Below are 20,930 nucleotides of genomic sequence, written 5' to 3' on the forward strand. Positions count from 1 at the left end.
AACACGTAATTTTCCTCTCACTGTATACTCTTGGGACTACTGAATTTTTAAAAAAATATATGCTTATATTACTTATTCCACTGAAATAGTTATTTTTAAAAAGGAAGAAAAAAATTGTAATAAAAAATTACATCTCATCTAAAGTGATAGGCTGAATCAGTGCTAAAGTAAAAAACATCCTGAACTTGCAAAGATTTGTGATAACAGTTCAATACCAACAGTCACCTTGACATATTTAATCAGCAAACATGCAGTTCTTACACTCACCTTCCGAAATGAAGGACTATATACCGAATGAGATCACCTTGCTTTTCCATTTTGTTGTCTGTGACCATGGGCATCAATTTGTCATAGTACTTGGCAAGGTAGAAATGCCCATCCTCCCACTCTGGCAGGAACAAGGTCACATCCTGTAAAAAAACAGGATACTCACTAAGAAAACCCCATGCTATGCTGGGAAGTGAAATACGAATAGATGACTAGGGATCAAAAGTATGAGACCCATATCTCGGCAGAGCAAAGTGAAAGGGAGACTGACTCTCTTGGATGAGAATAAATAATAGCTACTTTCTTACAAAGGCTTTTGCAGGATGGATGGTCGGTTCTGGCGGTTGTCCAGTGGACAACAGTTCATGATACTTAGCTATAGGGAAAGAAAACTCTATTTACATTGCCACTTTATATGATACATCAAAATAATTTTCAGATTGATTAAAGCATTTTATGTATGTGTGTTTATGTATGTTTTCGTTAAAAAAAAACCTCAAAGAAAGGAGACGTAATATCAAATCTCTGAAGAGGATAGGACTTTAAAAGCATAAAAATACAGTTTAAAATAATTAGATATTTTATTTTTCTCCAAGATCTCTCACAGGTTACTGCCCTCTCTCTCAACTCATTCATAATCAGCCTTCTAAAAAGAATTCTCCACCTCTCATTCATTCTTCAAACCTATTTCTTTCTGGCTTCAGTCATCACCACTCCCCTAAAGCAGCACCTTAAATCCAAGAGATATTTTCCAATTCTGAGCTCATCTGAACTCTCTTCAGCATCTGTTTCTGTTGTCCAGGCCATTTCCTCCTTGAAACCTTTCTTCCCTTGGCTTCCATGGGGTCACAATCTTTCAAAATTTTTCTTTCTGGCCCACTCCTACTCAGTCTCCTTTGTCATTTCCTCTCCCATTCCCTGCCCTTTAACTATTTGTGTGGTTTACTAATTTGTGTGTGTGTGAGGAAGATTGGCCCTGAGCTAACAACTGTTCCAGTCTTCCTCTAGCTTGTGTGTGTACTGCTGCCACAGCACGGCTCGATGAGCAGTGTACAGGTCCGCACCCGAGATCCGAACCTGCAAACCCTGGGCTTAACCACTATGTCATTGGGCCTACCCCACTAATTTTGTAATAATATTATTTTAAATGTGATGGAAAAAATACATAGAATGGCTGACTGAAAAAGTTTTTTTAAAAAAATGAAGTTCCATTCTTTTTTTCTTTTTAAAGATTGGCACCTGGGCTAACAACTGTTGCCAATCTTCTTTTTTTTTTTTAAGGATTGGCACCTGGGCTAACAACTGTTGCCAATCTTTTTTTTTTTTTTCCTGCTTTATCTCCCCAAACCCCACCCTGTACACAGTTTGTATATCTTAGTTGCAGGTCCTTCTAGTTGTGGGATGTGGGACGCCGCCTCAACGTGGCCTGACAAGCGGTGCCATGTCCGCGCCCAGGATCCGAACTCTGGGCCACCGCAGCAGAGCGCTCGAACTTAACCACTCGGCCACGGAGCCGGCCCCTGAAGTTCCATTCTTATCTAATCAAGTTTGAGAACACAATTTAGACAAGGAACCTTAAATGAGATCTTGAGTTTCCTCTGAATCTAATCCTGATACCCTACAGATGCAAACCTGCCTGCGGATAGAGGAGAGAATGGCATGACTAGATGAGTAGAAGAGATGGTGGATTCACGCGCCTAAACAGCCACAGGTGTGAAGCTGGTAGTGTGCCTCTCCCATTTAGTCATAGATGCAAAGTGAATGAAGGAAAATACTAATTAAAATTTCTTTCAAAAAGATATTTTTCAATCTGGTTTTATCATCTTTCCATGTTCCTTCGTTCCTCTCTCCCTCCTTCCTTCCTTTCTGGTTTTAAAAATTTTGGAAAATAAACTTTACATACAGAAAAATATATAAATCTTATATGTACAGCTCCATCAATTACCACAAAGTGATCATACCCATACAACAACTCCAGAAACACGATCCCCCCATTCACCTTCCCAATCACTACTCCATTCCTTTTCCCCCAAAATAATCACTACTAGAGACTGAATGTTTGTGTCATTGTCCCCCTTCTCCACAAAATTCCTATGTTGAGACCTAATCTCCAGTGTGATGGTATTTGGAGATGGGGCCTTTGGGAGGTGATTAGGTCATGAGGGTGGAGCCCTCATGAATGGGATTAGTGCCCTTGTAAAAAAAGACCCCAGAGAGCTCCCTCACCCTTTCTGCCAAGTGAGGTTATAATGAGAAGATTGCAGTCTATGAACCAGGAAGCAGACCCTCATCAGACACTGAATCCCCAAGCACCCTGATCTCGGACTTCCCAGCCTCAAGAACTGTAAGAAATAAATGTTTGTTGTTTAAGCCATGCAGAATATGGTATGTTTGTTATAGAAGCCCAAATGGACTAAGACAACCACTATCTCCAGTTCTAATACAATAATTTTGTTTCACCCATTTTTGAACTTTATATAAATGGAATCATACCACATGTATTATTTTGTATCTGGCTTTTTTCATTCAGCATTATGTTCATGAGATCAGTCCAAACTGTTGCATATAATTTTGGTTTGTTGGTTTTCATTGCTATATACAGTATTCCATTATAAAAATATGCTACAATTTATTCTATAACTGACTGACATTTGAGTTACTTCAAGTTTACAATCTACAAACAATGTTGGTATATTTATGTACATGTCCTATGGAAACATGTTGAGTATTGGTAAAGTGGCCGGGTCATAGTATTATCACCTTTAATAGAAACTGCTGGGGCCGGCCCCGTGGCTGAGTGGTTAAGTTCGAGTGCTCCGCTTTGGCAGCCCGGGGTTTTGCCAGTTCGGATCCTGGGCGTGGACATGGCACCACTCATCAGGCCATGCTGAGGTGGCATCTCACATGCTACAACTAGAAGGACCCACAACTAAAAATATACAACTATGTACTGGGGGGCTTTGGGGAGAAAAAGGAAAAAGAAAATCTTTAAAAAAAAAAGAAACTGCCAAACTGTTTTACAAAATGATTGTAGCAATTTATACTTCCAACAGCACTGTATGAGAGTCTAAATGCTCTAGAGACTTTGTAACATTTGGAATTGTCTATCTTTTAAATTTTAGCCATTCTGGTAGATATACAGTATTACCTCATAATGCTTTTAATTTTCATCTATCCCTGTCTAGTACATGGAACATGTTTTCTTTTGTCTTTTTTGGGGTCATTTATATATTTACTTCAATGAAGTCTTCTATCCAATTTTATTTTATTTAATTTTTTTAAGGAAGATCAGCCCTGAGCTAATATCTGCTGCCAATCCTCCTCTTTTTTCTGAGGAAGACTGGCCCTGAGCTAACATCCATGCCCATCTTCCTCTATTTTATATGTGGGACGCCTAAAACAGCATGGCTTGATGAGTGGTGCCATGTCTGCACCCGGGATCCGAACTAGTGGACCCCAGGCTGCCGAAGCAGAACGTGTGAACTTAACCGCTTCTCCACAGGGCCGGCCCCCTTCTATCCAATTTTAAAATTTAATTTATTTTTCTTATTGCCTTTTAAGAGTTCTTATTGACTTTTAAGAGTTCTTATCGTATTCTGGATGTAAGCCTGTTATCATTTATGTATTGCAATTATCTTGTAATCTGTGGCTTGCCTCTATATTCTTCATAGTATCTTTTGATGAACAGAACTTTAAAATTTTAATTTAGTCAAATTTATCAACCATTTCTTGTTTTTTTTAAAGACTGGCACCAGAGCTAGCATCTGTTGCCAATCTTTTTTTTCCTCTTCTTCTCCCCAAAGCCCCCCACTACATAGTTGTATATTCTAATTGTAGGTCCTTTGAGTTCTACTATGTGGGACGCTGCCTCAGCATGGCTTGATGAGTGGTGCTAGGTCTGTGCCCAGGATCTGATCCAGCGAAACCCTGGGATGCCGAAGTAGAGCATGTGAACTTAACCACTTGGCCACAAGGCCTGCCCTCAACCACTTCTTTTAAGGTTGGTGTTTTTGTCTGTTTAAGAAAGCCCTGACTCACCTCTTGGCTTGAACATACTCTCCTATATTATATTTTGAGAACTTTATTATTTTGCCTTTCACAGTTAGAACTACAATCTACCCCAAGTTTATTTTTGTTTATGGTGTGAAGATATTGAGAAGTATCTCTCTTATAACCCCATCTATGTAAAGTTTAATACCTAGTAACAAAGGTATACATTGTGTTTATTCAAAAATTTTCAGGCTAGGATGTGGTAAACTTTGAGGAGGAGGGTGATACGGTGGGTTGTACAGAGCTAATAATATCCTACTTGACCTGGGTGCTGGTTTCATGAGTGTATTTATGATAATTCTTCCAGCTATACATTTATGTTATGCTCACTAAATTGTCAAAAAAGTTTCCTGGCTATCTTTATACATGTGTTCTTCCACATGGCCTTTAAAATCATTTTATCCATTTTTGAAATTAAAAAAAAGAGTGAGTTTCTAACTGAAACTGCATTAAACATATACTTGCCTTATATTTTTTCATAACTGCATTGCTTTCAAAGTTGGCTGTTTCTTCCATAAATCGGCCTACTAGTAGCATAGCTCGACCATGGATTAACATGTTTTTACTCTCAGTTGGGGTTTTATTTTCAGAAAAACATAATTCAACACCCTTTTGAAGAACAATTAGTGCCTGATGAACATCACCCTAAGAGAAAAAAGGCAACAACAAGCCTTTTAATTTAAGAACTATTTCAATTTTCTGAAAAACAAATAAAATTAAGATTTAAAATTCATTAGATATTTTATGTATAAATCTATTTGTAATGTTTACCTCTCATTTCCCTCCTATGAAAGTAAAATCCTAAAAAGGAAGCAAGAGTCCATTTCACGTAGAACTCTCAAATTCATTCATTTATTTACTCATTCAATCAAAGTATACAGAGCACTGAAGATATACGTAGATGATTAGCGATCAAGAAACATGAATAAATCAAAATCTCTGGCTTACAAAAGTTCATAGTCAAGTGATGAAATAGACTATGTAAAATAACAACACAATGTACTAAGTGCTATTAATAGAGGAATATACACGTGTTTTATGGAGGAAAGAGAAGGGAGTCACCTAAATCTACCTGAAAATACAGGAAAATGGAGGAGACCAGGAGTCAGGAAAGGTTAGCAAATGAGGAAAATCTGAATTAGGTCTTAAAAAATGAATAGAAATTTTCCTGGCAGAGAATTCAGTGAAGAACATTCTTGGTAGAAGGAATAATACTTTTAATTGGGAGAAATGCAAGTAGTTTGGTTTTAGCTGAAGCCCTAAAGGATTTGTGGCATAGTGACAAATGAAACTGAAGAGGTAGGGTAGGACTTGAGCAGAAAGGGCCTTGTGTACTTTCTAGAGTTCAGATTTAATCCTAAAGACATGAAGAATATTTTGAAGGATTTTAATGAGAAGAGCAACAAGATTCAATGTGCATTTTAGAACGATCACAGACTGCAGTAATGTACACAGAGAAGTGGTGAGACCCAAAAAAGGTTGTTAATATTGTTAGAGGCTGTAAATGCTACCAGCATCAATGAAAGCAGCAGAGAGAAGTACAAGGGAGAGGATTCAAGAGGTATTTCTAAGGTATATTTAATCTCCAATTGGATGTCAAAAGTGAGGGACAGGAAGTTTAAGATGATGCCCAGATTTGTCTTAGATGAAAGAATGTGAGAGTTCTACTTAGAAAAGTGAAGAACATGGGAGGAGAAACAGGTATTGAATATTAGATGATGAACTGCATTTTTAACACACTGAATTTAAGGTATTACAATACACAGGCTAGCGCTAGCTCAGAAAATGACCGGGTACCGACGAACGCACGCTGAATGATTACTTTTACCTCCTGTCCAGGAAACATCTCCTTCCCCGTCCTTTCTCAGCCACCAAAAGTTGGTGCAATCACAGATGGCACCAACTGTAGTTGCTAAGTGTCAATTTGAGAATATGCTATGCCTATTACTAACTCTAGACTGGTGGCAAGCATGAGGAGATATGTAAGTAACAGCCATTTAAATCTGGGGCATAAGCTTTGCAAATAATTCAGATTTTAAAAAGCTCCTTTCTCATTACTGTAGCTTTAATTTGAGAATTGCTGGGGACTTTTGTTCTGATGCTAAGCCCTTCCTGCCAGGCTAGATTAGAAGTGAATCTTGACAGTAATACTGGCAAGTCCACACAAAATTAATTATCTGCCAAGTATCTAAGTAAGGATAGTGTTATACACGTTTAACAAATATTTTTGAGTGCTTACTACATGCACCCTATATACATATAGAAGGCAAAAACAAAGTAAAAATTGGTCACTTTCCTCAAAAAAAACCAATGAAGACACAAGAAAACTGAAAGAAGTGTACTTTTGGTCTTGAAATGGAAAAATATTTGTGGTCTTCAGGATAGAGGGAACAGTTATTTTCCAGATTATGGTAGACAAATGATGAAGAAAGATGACAGAAAAAGAAGGTTCTGAATTTAGATTAGGGATTGTCTCTCAGTCAGGCCTTTGTAGGAAGTACATAATCCATGACAAAATAAATATATGATGAAATTCGCTTGGCCAGTACCTTGGACCACAGCCACTTTGCCCTTTCCACATAGAGTTCAGCAAGTCGTGATTCTCCAGCATTAAGGAGAGCATTGTAGGCTGTCTGGTGGTGACCAGCCTTTCTAGCTACTCTGGCACTCTGTAGCCAGCATTCTCCAACCATTTCATTGTAATCTGGTCTAAAGAAATGTGACAAAACAGGGAGTAAAGAGCATTTTTAAGTGTATTCAACAACTTCGTTAAAATATCTCTTCCCAACATGGAACCTTCTCAATATACTATTTCAAAGGAATCAAAGAAGATGAATTTGTTAAAAGACTAACTTTAATTTTCTTAGAGTGCTCCATTTTTATTGATTACAAGTCTATGAAGACCTTATTATATCTGTACTGCCCCCAGATATGTTTTTAACATTAAAAAGACATAGCATATGAAAGTAATTCTTAAGTTCTAGGTTCATTTCAACTACATAGTGTAGTCTTGACAACCGAAAATAGAAAAATACATATTCAGAGGGAAAATTATGAAAAATAAATACTCGCAAATAATATGCAAATATAATACTAAATTCATGACAACTGACATGAAAAATAAACTGTGAAATACCTTTTGTTGAGGCTTAATAAAGCTCTCCGGAGAGCCAAAATGGGCTCCTTGGCTCTGTAGGAATTCTGGGTCATTTCTAGTCGAGCTACCCAGTTTAGAGAATCTTCTTGAGAACTGTCACCTGGACACTGTTGAAAAAGTGGTTTGATGCTATGCTCCAACTCACACAACATGTGTAATCTGAAGACAGATAGAACCTATGTTAACAATGTTATCATATTCAGCCTTATTAATCTTATACATAAAGCATGGATTTTTAGCCATGAAGAATCTGAAATGTGCCGTTTTCTTTGGAAGAACTTTAACCAATGTACATTCTTGGTATATAAACTGTCACGCTTACACCTTTTCAAATCGGGTATAAAAAAATTGCAATTTATGTTGATTTAAATATTTAATGCTTTGCTATGATCCCCAAATTCCTATTAATTAAATTGGAGAAGGGTATATAAAACTAAATTCAAATGTATGAAAATTAAACTTTATCATTTATATGAAAAGAAAATATGGATTCATTATAAATCAACATAAATATTTGCATATATTGCTGATGCTACTGTATGAGGGCCTGGCATAGCAGATGTCAGTAAAAAATTGTGAAATGACTACAATTTTAATTTTTTTTCCTAAGAGTGATGGAAACACTCATGATATATCCACACTAGCTTCTTCCCCATGTATAGTCGTCAGTGTCTATGATTCAGTGTTCAAGGATGCAGCTGAGTAGCTACAGAACAGAATAAATCTCAGTGGTCCAATCTCTGGTCTCATTAAGCTATTACCGAATGGGCTGATAAAAAATATAGTAAATTCTTCTAACTTAAAAAAAAATTACTTACTTACCTTTTTAACTTATTATAGCTCAATTACAACTTTTATTATTTTCTTCAGGTGAATGAACACACCTAAAATGTTTTCCATCATTTTCTTCCTTATCTCTAAAACTTAATATTCCTTTCTAGTAATGGTAATGCCTGTATTTTTTGGGGGGATTGGAGGGGGGCAAGATGTCAAATGCATTTCTAAATGAGAAGAAAGAAAGGGAACTAACAAGCACCAATGTGCCTGGCACAGTAGATGTCTAGATTACTTAGGTTAGTTGTGTAGAAAATAAACTATGACTTAACAACAGGACAAACATATGACATTTTTGTCATTTTTTAGAAGTCATAATTACCTTTCCAATTAAAAGGACATATGTTAAAACATTTTTATAAAATTATAGGCTAATTGTGAGGTAAAAGAATGAAAAAGCCATTCTGAGTAGCTATGCATGACACCAAACATACTATTAGTTATTTACTAATCAAAAAATTCCAAGCCTGTCAAATGACACTTATGAACCAGGAATATATAAACGGAAACTTCAAAATACCTCACAATATATTCATATCCTCGTTGGTAAGAGCCTCTTTCAAAGCTTGCAGCTGAAAGAGGTACAATTTGTTCTGCTCTCACTAGTTTCAATGTGTCATAAAAAGCTGTGGCATCTCTTTTTTTGGCTGATAATAATAGCTGTCCCAGTCTGACGCTCCATGTTGTGGATTTCCCATCTGAAAAACAAATGAAGAGTCAAGGAATGCTATGGTAGCTGGGTCCAAGATCAAGCTTTATTTCATTTGGCAATACGGTCAGCAGAAATACTGAACAGATAGTTTCATTCTACTTTGAACAACTAAACAAGGCAATCATAAAATAAGCTGAGAGATTAATTATGAATGTTGCTTAACTAAAGTGTGAATTTTTATTGCATATTAAAACTGCTTATATTTTAAGAAGTAATTTTACCTGCTGCCAAATAGTTTTCCACCAAATCCCACTGTGACAATTTCCAAGCTGCTTCCACTCTGTATGTGTTTAACTCATCTGTCCATTCAGACCTATTAAAAGAAACCCATATCAACTAAGCTTTTATTTATTTTAATTTAAAGTGGCATTTAAAGATTTCCCCCACTGGTTTAGATACTCTATTTATTAATTGCTCTATTTATTGTATTTGTATTGTATTGTACAGATCATCCTCAAGATGGTGTTACATCCTGATAGACCCATTGTAAGCAGAAAATATCATGTCAAAAATGCATTTAATACACCTAACCTACCAAACATCATAGCTTAGCCTAGCCTACTTTAAATGTGCTCAGAACACTTACGTTAGCCTACAGTTGGGCAAAATCATCTAACGCAAAGACTACTTTATAATAAAGTGTTGAATATCTCATGTAATTTATTGAATACTGTACTGAAAGTGAAAAACAGAGATAGTATTGGTTGTTTACCCTTATGATTGCGTGGCTGACTGGTAGCTTCGGGGGTTGCTGCTGCCCAGCATCACAACCTGAGTATCATACAACATATTGCTAGCCCAAGAAAAGATCAAAATTCAAAATTCGAAAGTATGGTTTCTACTGAATGTGTGTTGCTTTTACCCCATTGTAAAGTTGAAAAATCGTATGTCAGAGCATCATAAGTCAAGGATGGTCTGTATTTTGTATTTGGACACAAAATAATTACGTCTATCCAAAAGAACCAGCCCCCATTTTTTTTTCTAAAGATTTTATTTTTCCTTTTTCTCCCAAAAGCCCCCCGGTACATAGTTGTATATTTTTAGTTGTGGGTCCTTCTAGTTGTGGCATGTAGGATGCTGCCTCAGCATGGCCTAAGTCGTGCCATGTCTGTGCCCAGGATCCGAACCGGGGAAACCCTGCGCCGCCGAAGCAGAGTGTGAACCTAACCATTTGGCCACGGGGCTGGCCCCTGAACCCCCCAAATTTTAATCTTTTCATTCCAAAAACATTTTTCCAATAATTACTTCTGATAGAGCCATTTAAAAATGCCATTCCTCAATAAATTAAATTGTGCCATATAGTAGAGCAGAATTAATCCCTGGATAACTACAAAGTGCAGTTGTAAGATTAGCTGTATGCTTAAGTTGAACAAAGGGCAAGAGGAAAAAAAAACCAATGGACGGGCCAGCCCAGTGGTGCAGCGGTTAAGTGCGCACGTTCCGCTTCTCAGCAGCTCGGGGCTCGCCAGTTCGGATCCCGGGTGCGGACATGGCACCACTTGGCACACCAGGCTGTGGTAGGTGTCCCACATATAAAGTTGAGGAAGATGGGCATGCATGCTAGCTCAGGGCCAGTCTTTCTGAGCGAAAAGAGGAGGACTGGCAGCAGTTAGCTCAGGGCTAATCTTCCTCCAAAAAAAAAAAAGCCAACTGAACATACATGCATTCAGAGGTAAGCAATTCTAATAACTTGGGATTTTGAATTACATTTAAGACAAAAATATAGGAGCTGGTGTGGTGGGTGAGGGCCAATGGGGGGGGGGTGCATAGAACATTCACTAGTAAGGGCATAAGAAAGGTACAAATGATGTCTCAGTGGCATAATAAAGGATATAAAATTATCTACCTAAAATATAACCCTACTCTTAAACTATTTCAGTTAGTTTAAAATTTGGGTTTGGGGGGCTGGCCCGGTGGAACAGCTGTTAAGTTTGCACGTTCTGCTTCTCGGAGGCACGGGGTTCGCAGGTTCAGATCCTGGGTGCGGACATGGCACCGCTTCGCAAAAGTCATGCTGTGGTAGGCATCCCATATATAAGAAAGTAGAGGAAGATGGGCATGGATGTTAGCTCAGGGCCAGGTTTCCTCAGTAAAAAGAGGAGGATTGGCAGCAGTTAGCTTAGGGCTAATCTTCCTCAAAATAAATAAATAAATAAAATAAAATAAAATTTGAGTTTGTAAAGCCAACAGGATATAAGTATTTTTTTCTAAGCATTCTACTTATGTGACACTAAGATGGATAGTGATATTTTGGATTGTGACTACACAAAAGAAGCTAGACCTTCCCCATGTTTCTTCTTTATTAATCATACTATTTGAATACCTGCTAATGCTAGATCCTAGGCTAGGCACATTTTTCCATTTGACTATCTACTAACTCTAAAAGGCACACATATCCCCATGTTATAAATAAGGTAACATGGGGCCGGCCCTGTGGCCGAGTGGTTAAATTCCTGTGCTCTGCTTCAGCAGCCCAGGGTTTCACCGGTTCGGATCCTGGGCGCGGACATGGCACCGCTCATCAAGCTATGCTCAGGTGGCGTCCCACATGCCACAACTAAAATATACAACTATGTACCGGGGGGCTTTGGGGAGAAAAAGGGAAAATAAAATCTTAAAAAAAATACAATAAAATAAGGTAACAGACTCAGAGAGGCTGAGATCAATGCCCTTAAAAGCCCTCCTTGCTCTTTCTGTAGTAAAAACACATAGAGAAAATGTAAGAAATGAGTCCATTAATTTTTATTTAAAAAAAATCTAAAATAGCAGAAGAATTGAATACTCTCTAATTTCTAAATATGAATATGACCAAAAACAATTTAGGACAAAGCTAAAAGAAATAGAACAGAAATATAATTTCAAAAGTCCAACTTTGAATAACTTTACAAGTTTACCATCAGATGCCAAAATATCAAAATTTTAGGATAAAAATCTGAGTAGAATTAGCAGGTTTGCTATCCAGAAAGGGTGTATCAAACCAAGCCTTTTAGCAAGAAATACCAAATGGCAAGGAGGATTAGGTTGTGAGAACTTATCCCAATAAATGGACACATTAAAAAGAATGACTGTGTAGGTCAAGCAGAGTCAATAATTTTGGAGAAATATTTGTTTAAATGCAACTATTCTCCCCAAGGAAAACATGTCCCCTCAATGACCATTTGCTTCAATATGATATAGCATCTTTCACTGAATGTTGACTCTTGCCTTTTCACATCCCAAAGATCAGGAGGTTCTATGCATCCCAGATTCCAAGAGAAAAGAGGAGTCTAACTGTCCAGTGTGTACCATAGCTTGACACCTCGGTTCGAGTCATGAAAAATGGTCCCAAATTCACACAATCCCTTTATTCATAAGCTCTATATCTAAAACATAACAATTCTTTCCCTGCTTTTGCAAAGTTTCCTCCATCATTTTATACATTTTATAAATTCCACTACTGTTAAACCATCTAACCAACTGTGAGCTTCTCTGCTCTTAGACATTGTAGAATGGTGGTCTTTATAAATCACAAGTGGGAATTTATAGAAACTGTACTTAGAAGAGCTTCATTCAGAGTGATCTAACTAAAAACAGTGGCCTGGGGCTGGCCCGGTGGCGCAGTGGTTAAGTTCGCATGTTCCACTTCAGCGGCCTAGGGTTCACTGGTTCAGATCCTGGGTGTGGACCTACACACCACTTGTCAAGCCATGCTGTGGCAGGCATCCCACATATAAAGTAGAGGAAGATGAGCACAGATGTTAGCTCAGGACCAGTCTTTCTCAGCAAAAAGAGGAGGATTGGCAAAAGATGTTAGCTCAGGGCTAATCTTCCTCAAAAAGGAGAAAAAAATAAAAATAAATAAGTAAAAACAGTGGCCTTGTGCCCTTTGCTTAACTAAGATTCCATCCTTTTGACCAGATCTCACTGGTCAGAAAAGTCAGTTGAGGTCTGGTAAATATACTAAGGAATAAGGCTTTCAGCTCTCAAAGTAAGGTAGCTTCAAGAGCAGAACCAATCTCTACAATTATTCTCCAAATTAGAAGAACTGTGTGGCCTTAATCTTTGCCACACATAAGCACTATTTTTTGGTATCATTTGGTTTGCTATAACAAACCCATTTTTTTAAGGAAAGGAAAGCTGCTTTTAATTTTATCAGTCCTTTAGGGGAAAATCAACTCATACAGTCTAGAGGGGTATTCCATAATTCAGTCGCAAAGTTTCTCCCTCCCCAACACAGAAAATAACTGGTACTGATAATGTAAGCAGAGTTTAGACACCCTTTGAAAAAGTACCCATACGAGCCTCAACAGTGGTAGGTAAGCTCTGGAAGGTTCCTGTCTTAAAGCAAATCTAATTCAAGGATGACTCTTTAGATAGAAGACAAGCTGTTAAGTGCTAGATCAACTTATGAGAAAATAGGAAAAAATATTTTTTAGTGCTTATCTCCAACACATGAAAACACAAGAAAGATATCATTACTTTAGTAAACATTACATGGATCCAATTCAATCATTAAAAATTCTCATTCAGATACAAAAAAGAAAATAATTCCTTTTAAAAAATATTACCTGTTAGCATGCACTCCATTCACCTGAGTGATTACAGTAGACAGCTGACCAAGACCTAACATGGACTTCACTACACCATGGTAATGAATGATCTAGAAATACAAAAATATTTAAAATAGCAACTGTCACTTCAAATATATCTTAGGAACCAAAAACAGTTTAGCTGATGCTCATTAAAAAATAGATTTACCTCATTGAACCTACCCTTCTTAGTTTAGCAACTGGCTTGCTTGGCTATATGGCAGAGCTCCCTACCAAAGTCCTAAATGCATCTGAATATTTTTTTAAAATGCAGACAATCTAAAAAAATCTCAGATTGAATTTATTATTTTGGTCTAATTTTTGGTTCCAATTAAATATAAAAGTAATGAATACTTTTTAATATTTTAGTTAAAGATCATCATATTATTTCTCATATAAAAGTTAAAATTCAAACGTCACAATACTATTAATATATCTTTTGGGCTTTAATAACTGAAAATAAATAGGATTGTACAATATTCTTTAAGATTAAAAACAAGATTATGAAAAACAAAGGCCCTATACATTGAGCTTCTGAGAAAATAAACATGTCAAACATGACAAAAAGCAATACCCCAAGATTAGAGAGAATCTAAGCCAAAATTAAAATCAGTGATCCTAATCTCTTTCCTGTCCCAACAATCATGAGATATGTAATAGACCCCCACTAGTAATTGTAGCTCAGTGATTCTAAGGGACAATTTTAGAGACTCACAGATGGTGATAGGGGGCATATAAAGTCTGAAAAAGTTTCTTAGACTGTAGAGAATCACTACTGTTATTAAAAGTTGATGAATACTTACACTTTTAAGACAAACTAAAATTATATAAATTTTAGAGTAATTAAACAGTTTAATATAAACATACTCCACAATAAATCTCATTCATTTCAGGGATTTCTAAGGTCATAGAAATTTGGCATTGGAAGAGATCTTTGAGATCATCTAGCACAAATCTCTAATTTTATCAGCCAGGAAACTCAAACTCAGAGATGGTTAAATATTTTCCAGACACACTGGGACATTGGTAGAGACAGCATGGAAACTAAGGTTTACAGAGTTCCCAGTCTAGGGCTTGTTTCATTATGTTCCCTTTCATTTATTATCTTACCTGGTCTGGTTCTAGCTGAATAGCCCTGTCATAACAAGCAGTGGCATCCCTCAGTAAGCCAATGCTTTCATGTTCAAGGATCTGTTCTTTTAGAGATGGTTCTGCCTTTCGAATTGCACTTACTCCAGCCACTCCATCTGGTTCATGCATAGCAGCATACAATTTCTTTGTTGAACCATTAAAAAAAAAATCAATCAAATGAGGGAAAAAACACAACTGGAAGTAAAACTATAAAACCAGAAGTTTATGTGAAAAGAGCATATGAAAATTTTTTCTCAAAAAAAACCAAATACAATAAGTATTTGTTTTAAGGCAGACTCACAATAAAATTATAAACTTATTTCCAGCCATTCTATTACCTCAACACACTTACTCCACTTAAATACAAACCTACTTTAGTAACTGTTACTGATATTGAGAGCTGTAGAGAACCTCAAGGACCTGACCTCTCTTTAAACCCAATTTATAATAAATTCTGTTGAAAATAGTTTATAAGTGTTTTATTGCATTTTAAAACTTAAAAAGTTTTAAACAAGCATTTTAATATACTGGTATTGAGATGCCTTCAAAAAACCTAAGACATCAAACCTGCGTTCGAAGGAGATATTCAGGCTGAAGATAAAAATTTAGGGGCAGTTAACATAAAGATGGGCGGGGGAAAAAAAAGGAATAATTTAGGAAATGAATAGTGAGAAAAGAAAAGAGGGCTAGGGAAGGAGATTAAAGTTGTTCTATGCTATATTTATAGATAAGGAAGAACTAGCAAATGAAACTGAGAAGAGAAACCAGAGTAGTTTGAAGAAACCTGGAGAACGTGGTATCCTAGAAGTCGTGGGAAAAAAGCAAATATCTTAAGAAGAAAGGAGTGGTCAAATGAATCTGTGAGTTTAAAAAAAGTGAGGACTAGGGAAAATTGACTGGATTTGTTAATACAGAAGCCACTGATTTTCTTAGCAAGATTAGTGTCAGTGGAATGGAGGAAGAAGTCTTGTTGGAATGGGCAAAGAGTGAATGAGAAGTAAAGAAGTGAATATAGGGAAGATAGAAAATTCTTTTAAAAGCTGGCTGTAAAGGGAATCAGAAAGATGGGAAGTATCTGAAGGAGAACATAAGATCAAGGGAATTATAAAAAATTAAGGTAGAGATACCAGAGCATGTCTATATACCCTGGTTGAGAAAAAGAAACTAATGACACTAGAAAGCAGGAATATTTGAAAAAGTGAATCCTTGAAATTGAGAACACAGGTAGAAAGACTGAATTTTCACAGGAAGGGATCCTTCCTTAGTAACAACAGAAGAGAAAAAAAAGAATATGGTACAGAAGCCAGTGTATTTTCAGATTTGGTAGACATTTGGCTTCTGTTTTCCTAATGAATGATGAAGTAAGATCATCAGTCAAGAGTAAGTGAGGTGGAGGCAGAGAAATAAGAGAAGGTAAGAAGGGGCTGGCCCCGCAGCCGAGTGGTTAAGTTGGTGCGCTCCGCTGCAGGCGGCCCAGTGTTTCGTTGGTTCAAATCCTGGGCGTGGACATGGCACTGCTCATCAAACCACGCTGAGGCAGCGTCCCACATGCCACAACTAGAAGGACCCACAGCAAAGGATATATAACTATGTACTGGGGGACTTTGCAGAGAAAAATGAGAAAAATAAAATGCTTAAAAAAAAGAGAGAAGGTAAGAAATAGTTAACCTTGAAGAGTGGGAAAGCAGGCTTCCTATAGAAAGACGGAAAGTGGGGTTAAAAAATCCTGCTGATGTTTGAGATTATGAACTTAAAACCAGTTAAAACTCATTGTGTGATTTTTCTCCAGCAATGTTCAGCTGCTTACATGCAGACACTGGGAAGGCAGATGGGTGAGTTTATCCAGGGTTGGAGTTTTACAAAGTGAGTACAACACATAGGAAGAAAGACAATGGAGTTGGACATTTTTCTAAGGGAATGATTTTACAATGAACAACAGACTCAAAGCTAGACAAAGAGGAAAACAAAGACAGGAGAGAGCTAATACTCATCCAAAGACGACATGCTACTAATTTTCCAGTTCTTTCGCCACACTTTGCTTTTTGACCTGAAAAAAGCCCACCAATGACCTCTTATTTATTTCCATTGTATTAACCTGACCTGTACTTACTTTCTTTTCTTCCCTACACAGTCATAATATTATCACCTAAACCATTATTTCACCAGCATTGTCATGGCTGATTTCTCTTATAACCAGTACATCCCTTTATGCAACCACCCCCAAATTCAGGCCCACATTTCTCAAGAGAATAGTAATGAGCTGCTTGCTCGAATCATAGCCTTTTCAAATCTTTTCTCCATGACTGCAACAGGCATTTAGCAAAAATGCCATTCTGGCGATAGCACTTCCCTGGTTCAAGTCTTCTAAGAATCCTGGACAACTTAAAAGGTCCTCTATGATTTATCTTTCCTTTGCCCAAATCTTTATCCTTTCTCTGCCATTCCAAAACTAACACTTTAGCATATGCCACACTTTTTTTCCACTCCATTAAGGATGCCTCTGCTTAGAATGTCTTGCCTCTTTCTTTCACCTATCTATCATTCTTCAAGACCCAGCTTAGGCATCATCTCCAAGAGACCCTTACTGACCCCTTGCTCACCCACTCCCACCTCTCACCCCACTCCACAAAGATGAGTTAAGTATCCTTACTCAGGGTATATCTACATTACTCTCCTTAAGATATTACACTGAACTGATGTTTATCTCTCCCCACTAATCTGTAAGCTTCTAAAGTGCTTACAAATATCTATTGCCTAGCATAGCATCTAAAACACTCAATAAAATGTTCAATAAAATGAACAATATAAACATAAAAGACTGGTTATATTAAACATTATTATTAAGTTCACTATATTAATTTCAAACCTGTAAAAATCCAAGATGCTCTTGAATATTTTGCTTCTTTTCTGTAATAAATGATTCAAAGTGCATTACAGCTCGCGTGTATGCTTTGGACCGAAAGGAAGCTACTGCCAGAGTATCCTGAGGTATGAGGTCTAGAAAACGAGTTACACTTTGATAGTCTTCATAATCCACAGTCGATACTAGATTATAAAAAGATAATTGAGTCATTAAAGACTTATAAGATGAAATTTTAAAAATGTCAATTTATATTTCAATTTATTCATTTTAAATTCAATTTATTTCACTAAATAAATTAATCTAAATGTATTAAGGTATCATACTTAGAATGTAACTATCAACAAGAGGATTGTTCAGAAGATTCTTGCTCCAACTTCATCATTATTACTTAACCTTACCATGGACGGTCATTTAATTGTTTGAGCTTCTGCTTCTCATCTATAAAAGGGAAATATTAGTATCTGTCCTGCCTTCCTTACAATGTTGTTGTGAGGATTTAAATCTATATTAAATGTTGAAAGGATATAAAAATGAAACAAAAAATACAAAGATGAGTTATTTATTACTGATAACTATAAAAACACTAATAGAATGTAGCCATTGGTAGGAAAAAGGCAGAATTATGAAAATATAATTTTAAGTTTAGAATTCTTTGTTAATTTCTTTTTTTCCCTGTGTTGCCATATATGCAATATCAACTACAACAACAAAAATTGAAAGTAAAGTGCCTCTAAAGTAAAATCATAAATTTAAAATCACTTTTAAAAGGGTAATTTTTTTCAAGAGCCTAAGACAGAAATTAGAAACTTCTAAAGGAGAACAGTCTAGTTTAAGAAGATTCATTTAAAACATTAATTTTATTGAAGTATAATTGACATATAATAACATATTAGTTTCAGGTATACATCACAATAATTCAATATTTATATATATTATGTAACGATCACCACAATAAAAACAACATAAATTTTAATAATGATTCACAACAGCATGTAGAAAATAGGAAACAAATTTCTCCAAAATTTAAATAGTTAAGATAGTAAATTTAAAAGAAATTCTATTTAAAATAAGTCCCTAACTTCCATCAAAATTTGTAGATCATTTCAAATTATGAGAAATGTTAAAGGTATTGTACCATTTAACCATTTTGAACCATTTTACATATTTGAACCATTACAAGTGTTTTCTTAAAAGCTAGACTTTTCATTGCAATGTTAGTAGAAATGGTGATAACAGAGTTCATGTTTGGTTTTATAGTACCATTTTCACATGCAGAAATAGGAACATTTAATTGTTTAATTAATGGAAAATACATTAATAATTAGCCATATTCCAGAGACAAACACTCCCCCAAACATAATTATTTGCAAGTCCAAACCATTTTAGAAAAATAACAAACTATGGTGCTTAAGAACAGGAGTGTATGTGCTTTCACAAGGATAGAAACAGCAAGAGGGAAAGGCTCACAAATTGAGAGCTGTGCCAGTGAAGGCCTCTGTAAGGATTGTTAGTCAATTTTTTCAATTAGCTTCAAAGCCTAGGGGGAAAAATAAGTAATGTCCATTAAAATGGCTGAGGTGTATAGAAGCAGACAGATTATATACTTTATCCACTTGCTGCAAGAATGAAAAAAACAAAGGTTAAAGGACATTAAGAGTATCCATTACTGTCTTAATAATAGAATTCCTCTCAGCAAAAGCTTATATTGTAGGAGCAAGTATCATTTTCTAACTCTAATGAGCTCCCCTTTTAGTCACCTTAGTGGGAGTTCTAATATCACAGGAAAAAAACTGCACAATGTATAGCAGGGTATAGTGTAATATACAATTTACATATTCATCATCTCATTTAATCCCCAACCTTCTAAGCGAGATAATATTAACTCTATTTCACACAAAGAAAAATTAGATATGTATCTTGCCTAAGGAAACGAGAGTAAGAATTTAAAGAGAAGTTTTCTAACTATAAATTCACTGCTTTTTCTCAATGAAAAGGCCACCTTAAGGGGAAAAAAAGGTATGCAAGAAAACATAGGTCTTTTAAAAGCTAACGCTTAAATTACAGAACTGATATAGGAAAGAGCTAATTGGTTAATAATTAACAGAAGAAAATAAATAGAAGTTATGACTCACCCTTTGAGTCTACTTTATCTCTGTTTGATTTGCTTTGTGGAAATTTCTCAGCATTTAGTGCCTGAAATTTGTGTCTTGCCCACTGTGTGAGATGGTCAAGCATGGAGAACACAGTCTGTGTACTGAGTTGACACAGATCAGATGCACTGTCTTGGATACTTATGATATGCTGATCATCATGCTTTAGAACTGCCATAATTTCTGTATAAACCTAAGAAGAATTTTATGGTTAATAATAAGTCTATATAATATCATTTTACTATTATCTGACATATAAGACTATTCTAAGGCAACAATTTTCAAAAGAAAAAAATCCCACTGTGGATTAATAATAAATTATCTTTCTTATCTATAATTAAGCCAATAAAATAGTACCCCAAAGAAAAGCTACTATAAAAGAAACACAAAAGCAAATAGAAAAATCTTAAAAAATTCTTTTGGCTTATTCAATAAATGATAATGAAACTACCTGCTAACTAGTAGTAAAGAAAATTTAAAACAATATCTCACACTATCCACAAAAATCAATTTCAGAGTAACTGAAGGGCTAAACATAAAATCAAAAGGTTTAAAAGAAAACTGAGAAGAATACATTCATGACACTGGATAAGAGAAAGCATCACATAAAAGGCTTAAAATTCAAGTTATAAAAGATTTACAAGTTTGGCATTTACATTTAAAATTTCTGTACGGCAGAAGGCATGAACAAAGGTTAAGAAGAAAACCACTAACTGGGAAAGATTTTTGTAAGATATGACTGGCACAAATTGATATCCAGATTACATACAGAACTCCCACCAATTAATTTGAAGGGACACCCTCCATCCAAATAAGTAAAGGATATGAACAGACAATTTATCGAAAAGTAGTCCAAATGGCCATTACTGGTAATAATGAAAATGCAATTAAAACAATAACGTGTCTTTTTTTTTAACCATCATGTTGCCTAAAATTTAAATGTTTGAAAATATCAAGTATTGGCAAGTATATGGGAAATGGATACACTTAAGAGCAGCTGGTAGGACTCTAAATCAGTATAGACAATTTTAAAGACTCTAATAAAATTTTAAATGTACTGTGGGGGATCAGAATAGGCCACCACAAGATATGGTTCTTTGGCATGAGGATTATTTTGAGCTGGTTACTTTTAAAAACTGCAGACACGAGAGAAATTCTGAAAAGCAGAAGTTACCCTTTGTAAGAGACACTTATATTT

At 35.9% G+C, this 20,930-nt stretch overlaps 1 protein-coding gene across 5 annotated transcripts in view; it reads right to left on the reverse strand.

The window, feature by feature from the left end:
* The window catches only part of ATR (ATR serine/threonine kinase), a 108,704-nt gene that overhangs the window by 23,092 nt on the left and 64,682 nt on the right, over positions 1-20,930 (reverse strand). For all 5 annotated transcript variants that reach the window (XR_006891455.1, XM_046681002.1, XM_046681011.1 and 2 more), the window contains 10 exons: positions 19,715-19,925; positions 17,586-17,764; positions 14,699-14,863; positions 13,568-13,659; positions 9,242-9,333; positions 8,829-9,006; positions 7,454-7,633; positions 6,867-7,026; positions 4,783-4,962; positions 268-410 (listed from right to left, as the gene is read on the reverse strand). Coding sequence is in view for 4 of the 5 variants with exons in the window: in XM_046681002.1 (XP_046536958.1) it covers positions 268-410; positions 4,783-4,962; positions 6,867-7,026; positions 7,454-7,633; positions 8,829-9,006; positions 9,242-9,333; positions 13,568-13,659; positions 14,699-14,863; positions 17,586-17,764; positions 19,715-19,925 (1,580 nt within the window). In the remaining variant the exon portion in view is untranslated. The remainder of the gene's footprint in view (positions 1-267; positions 411-4,782; positions 4,963-6,866; positions 7,027-7,453; positions 7,634-8,828; positions 9,007-9,241; positions 9,334-13,567; positions 13,660-14,698; positions 14,864-17,585; positions 17,765-19,714; positions 19,926-20,930) is intronic.

Source organism: Equus quagga, chromosome 1 (assembly GCF_021613505.1).
Source record: "Equus quagga isolate Etosha38 chromosome 1, UCLA_HA_Equagga_1.0, whole genome shotgun sequence".
NCBI classification, from domain to species: domain Eukaryota; kingdom Metazoa; phylum Chordata; class Mammalia; order Perissodactyla; family Equidae; genus Equus; species Equus quagga.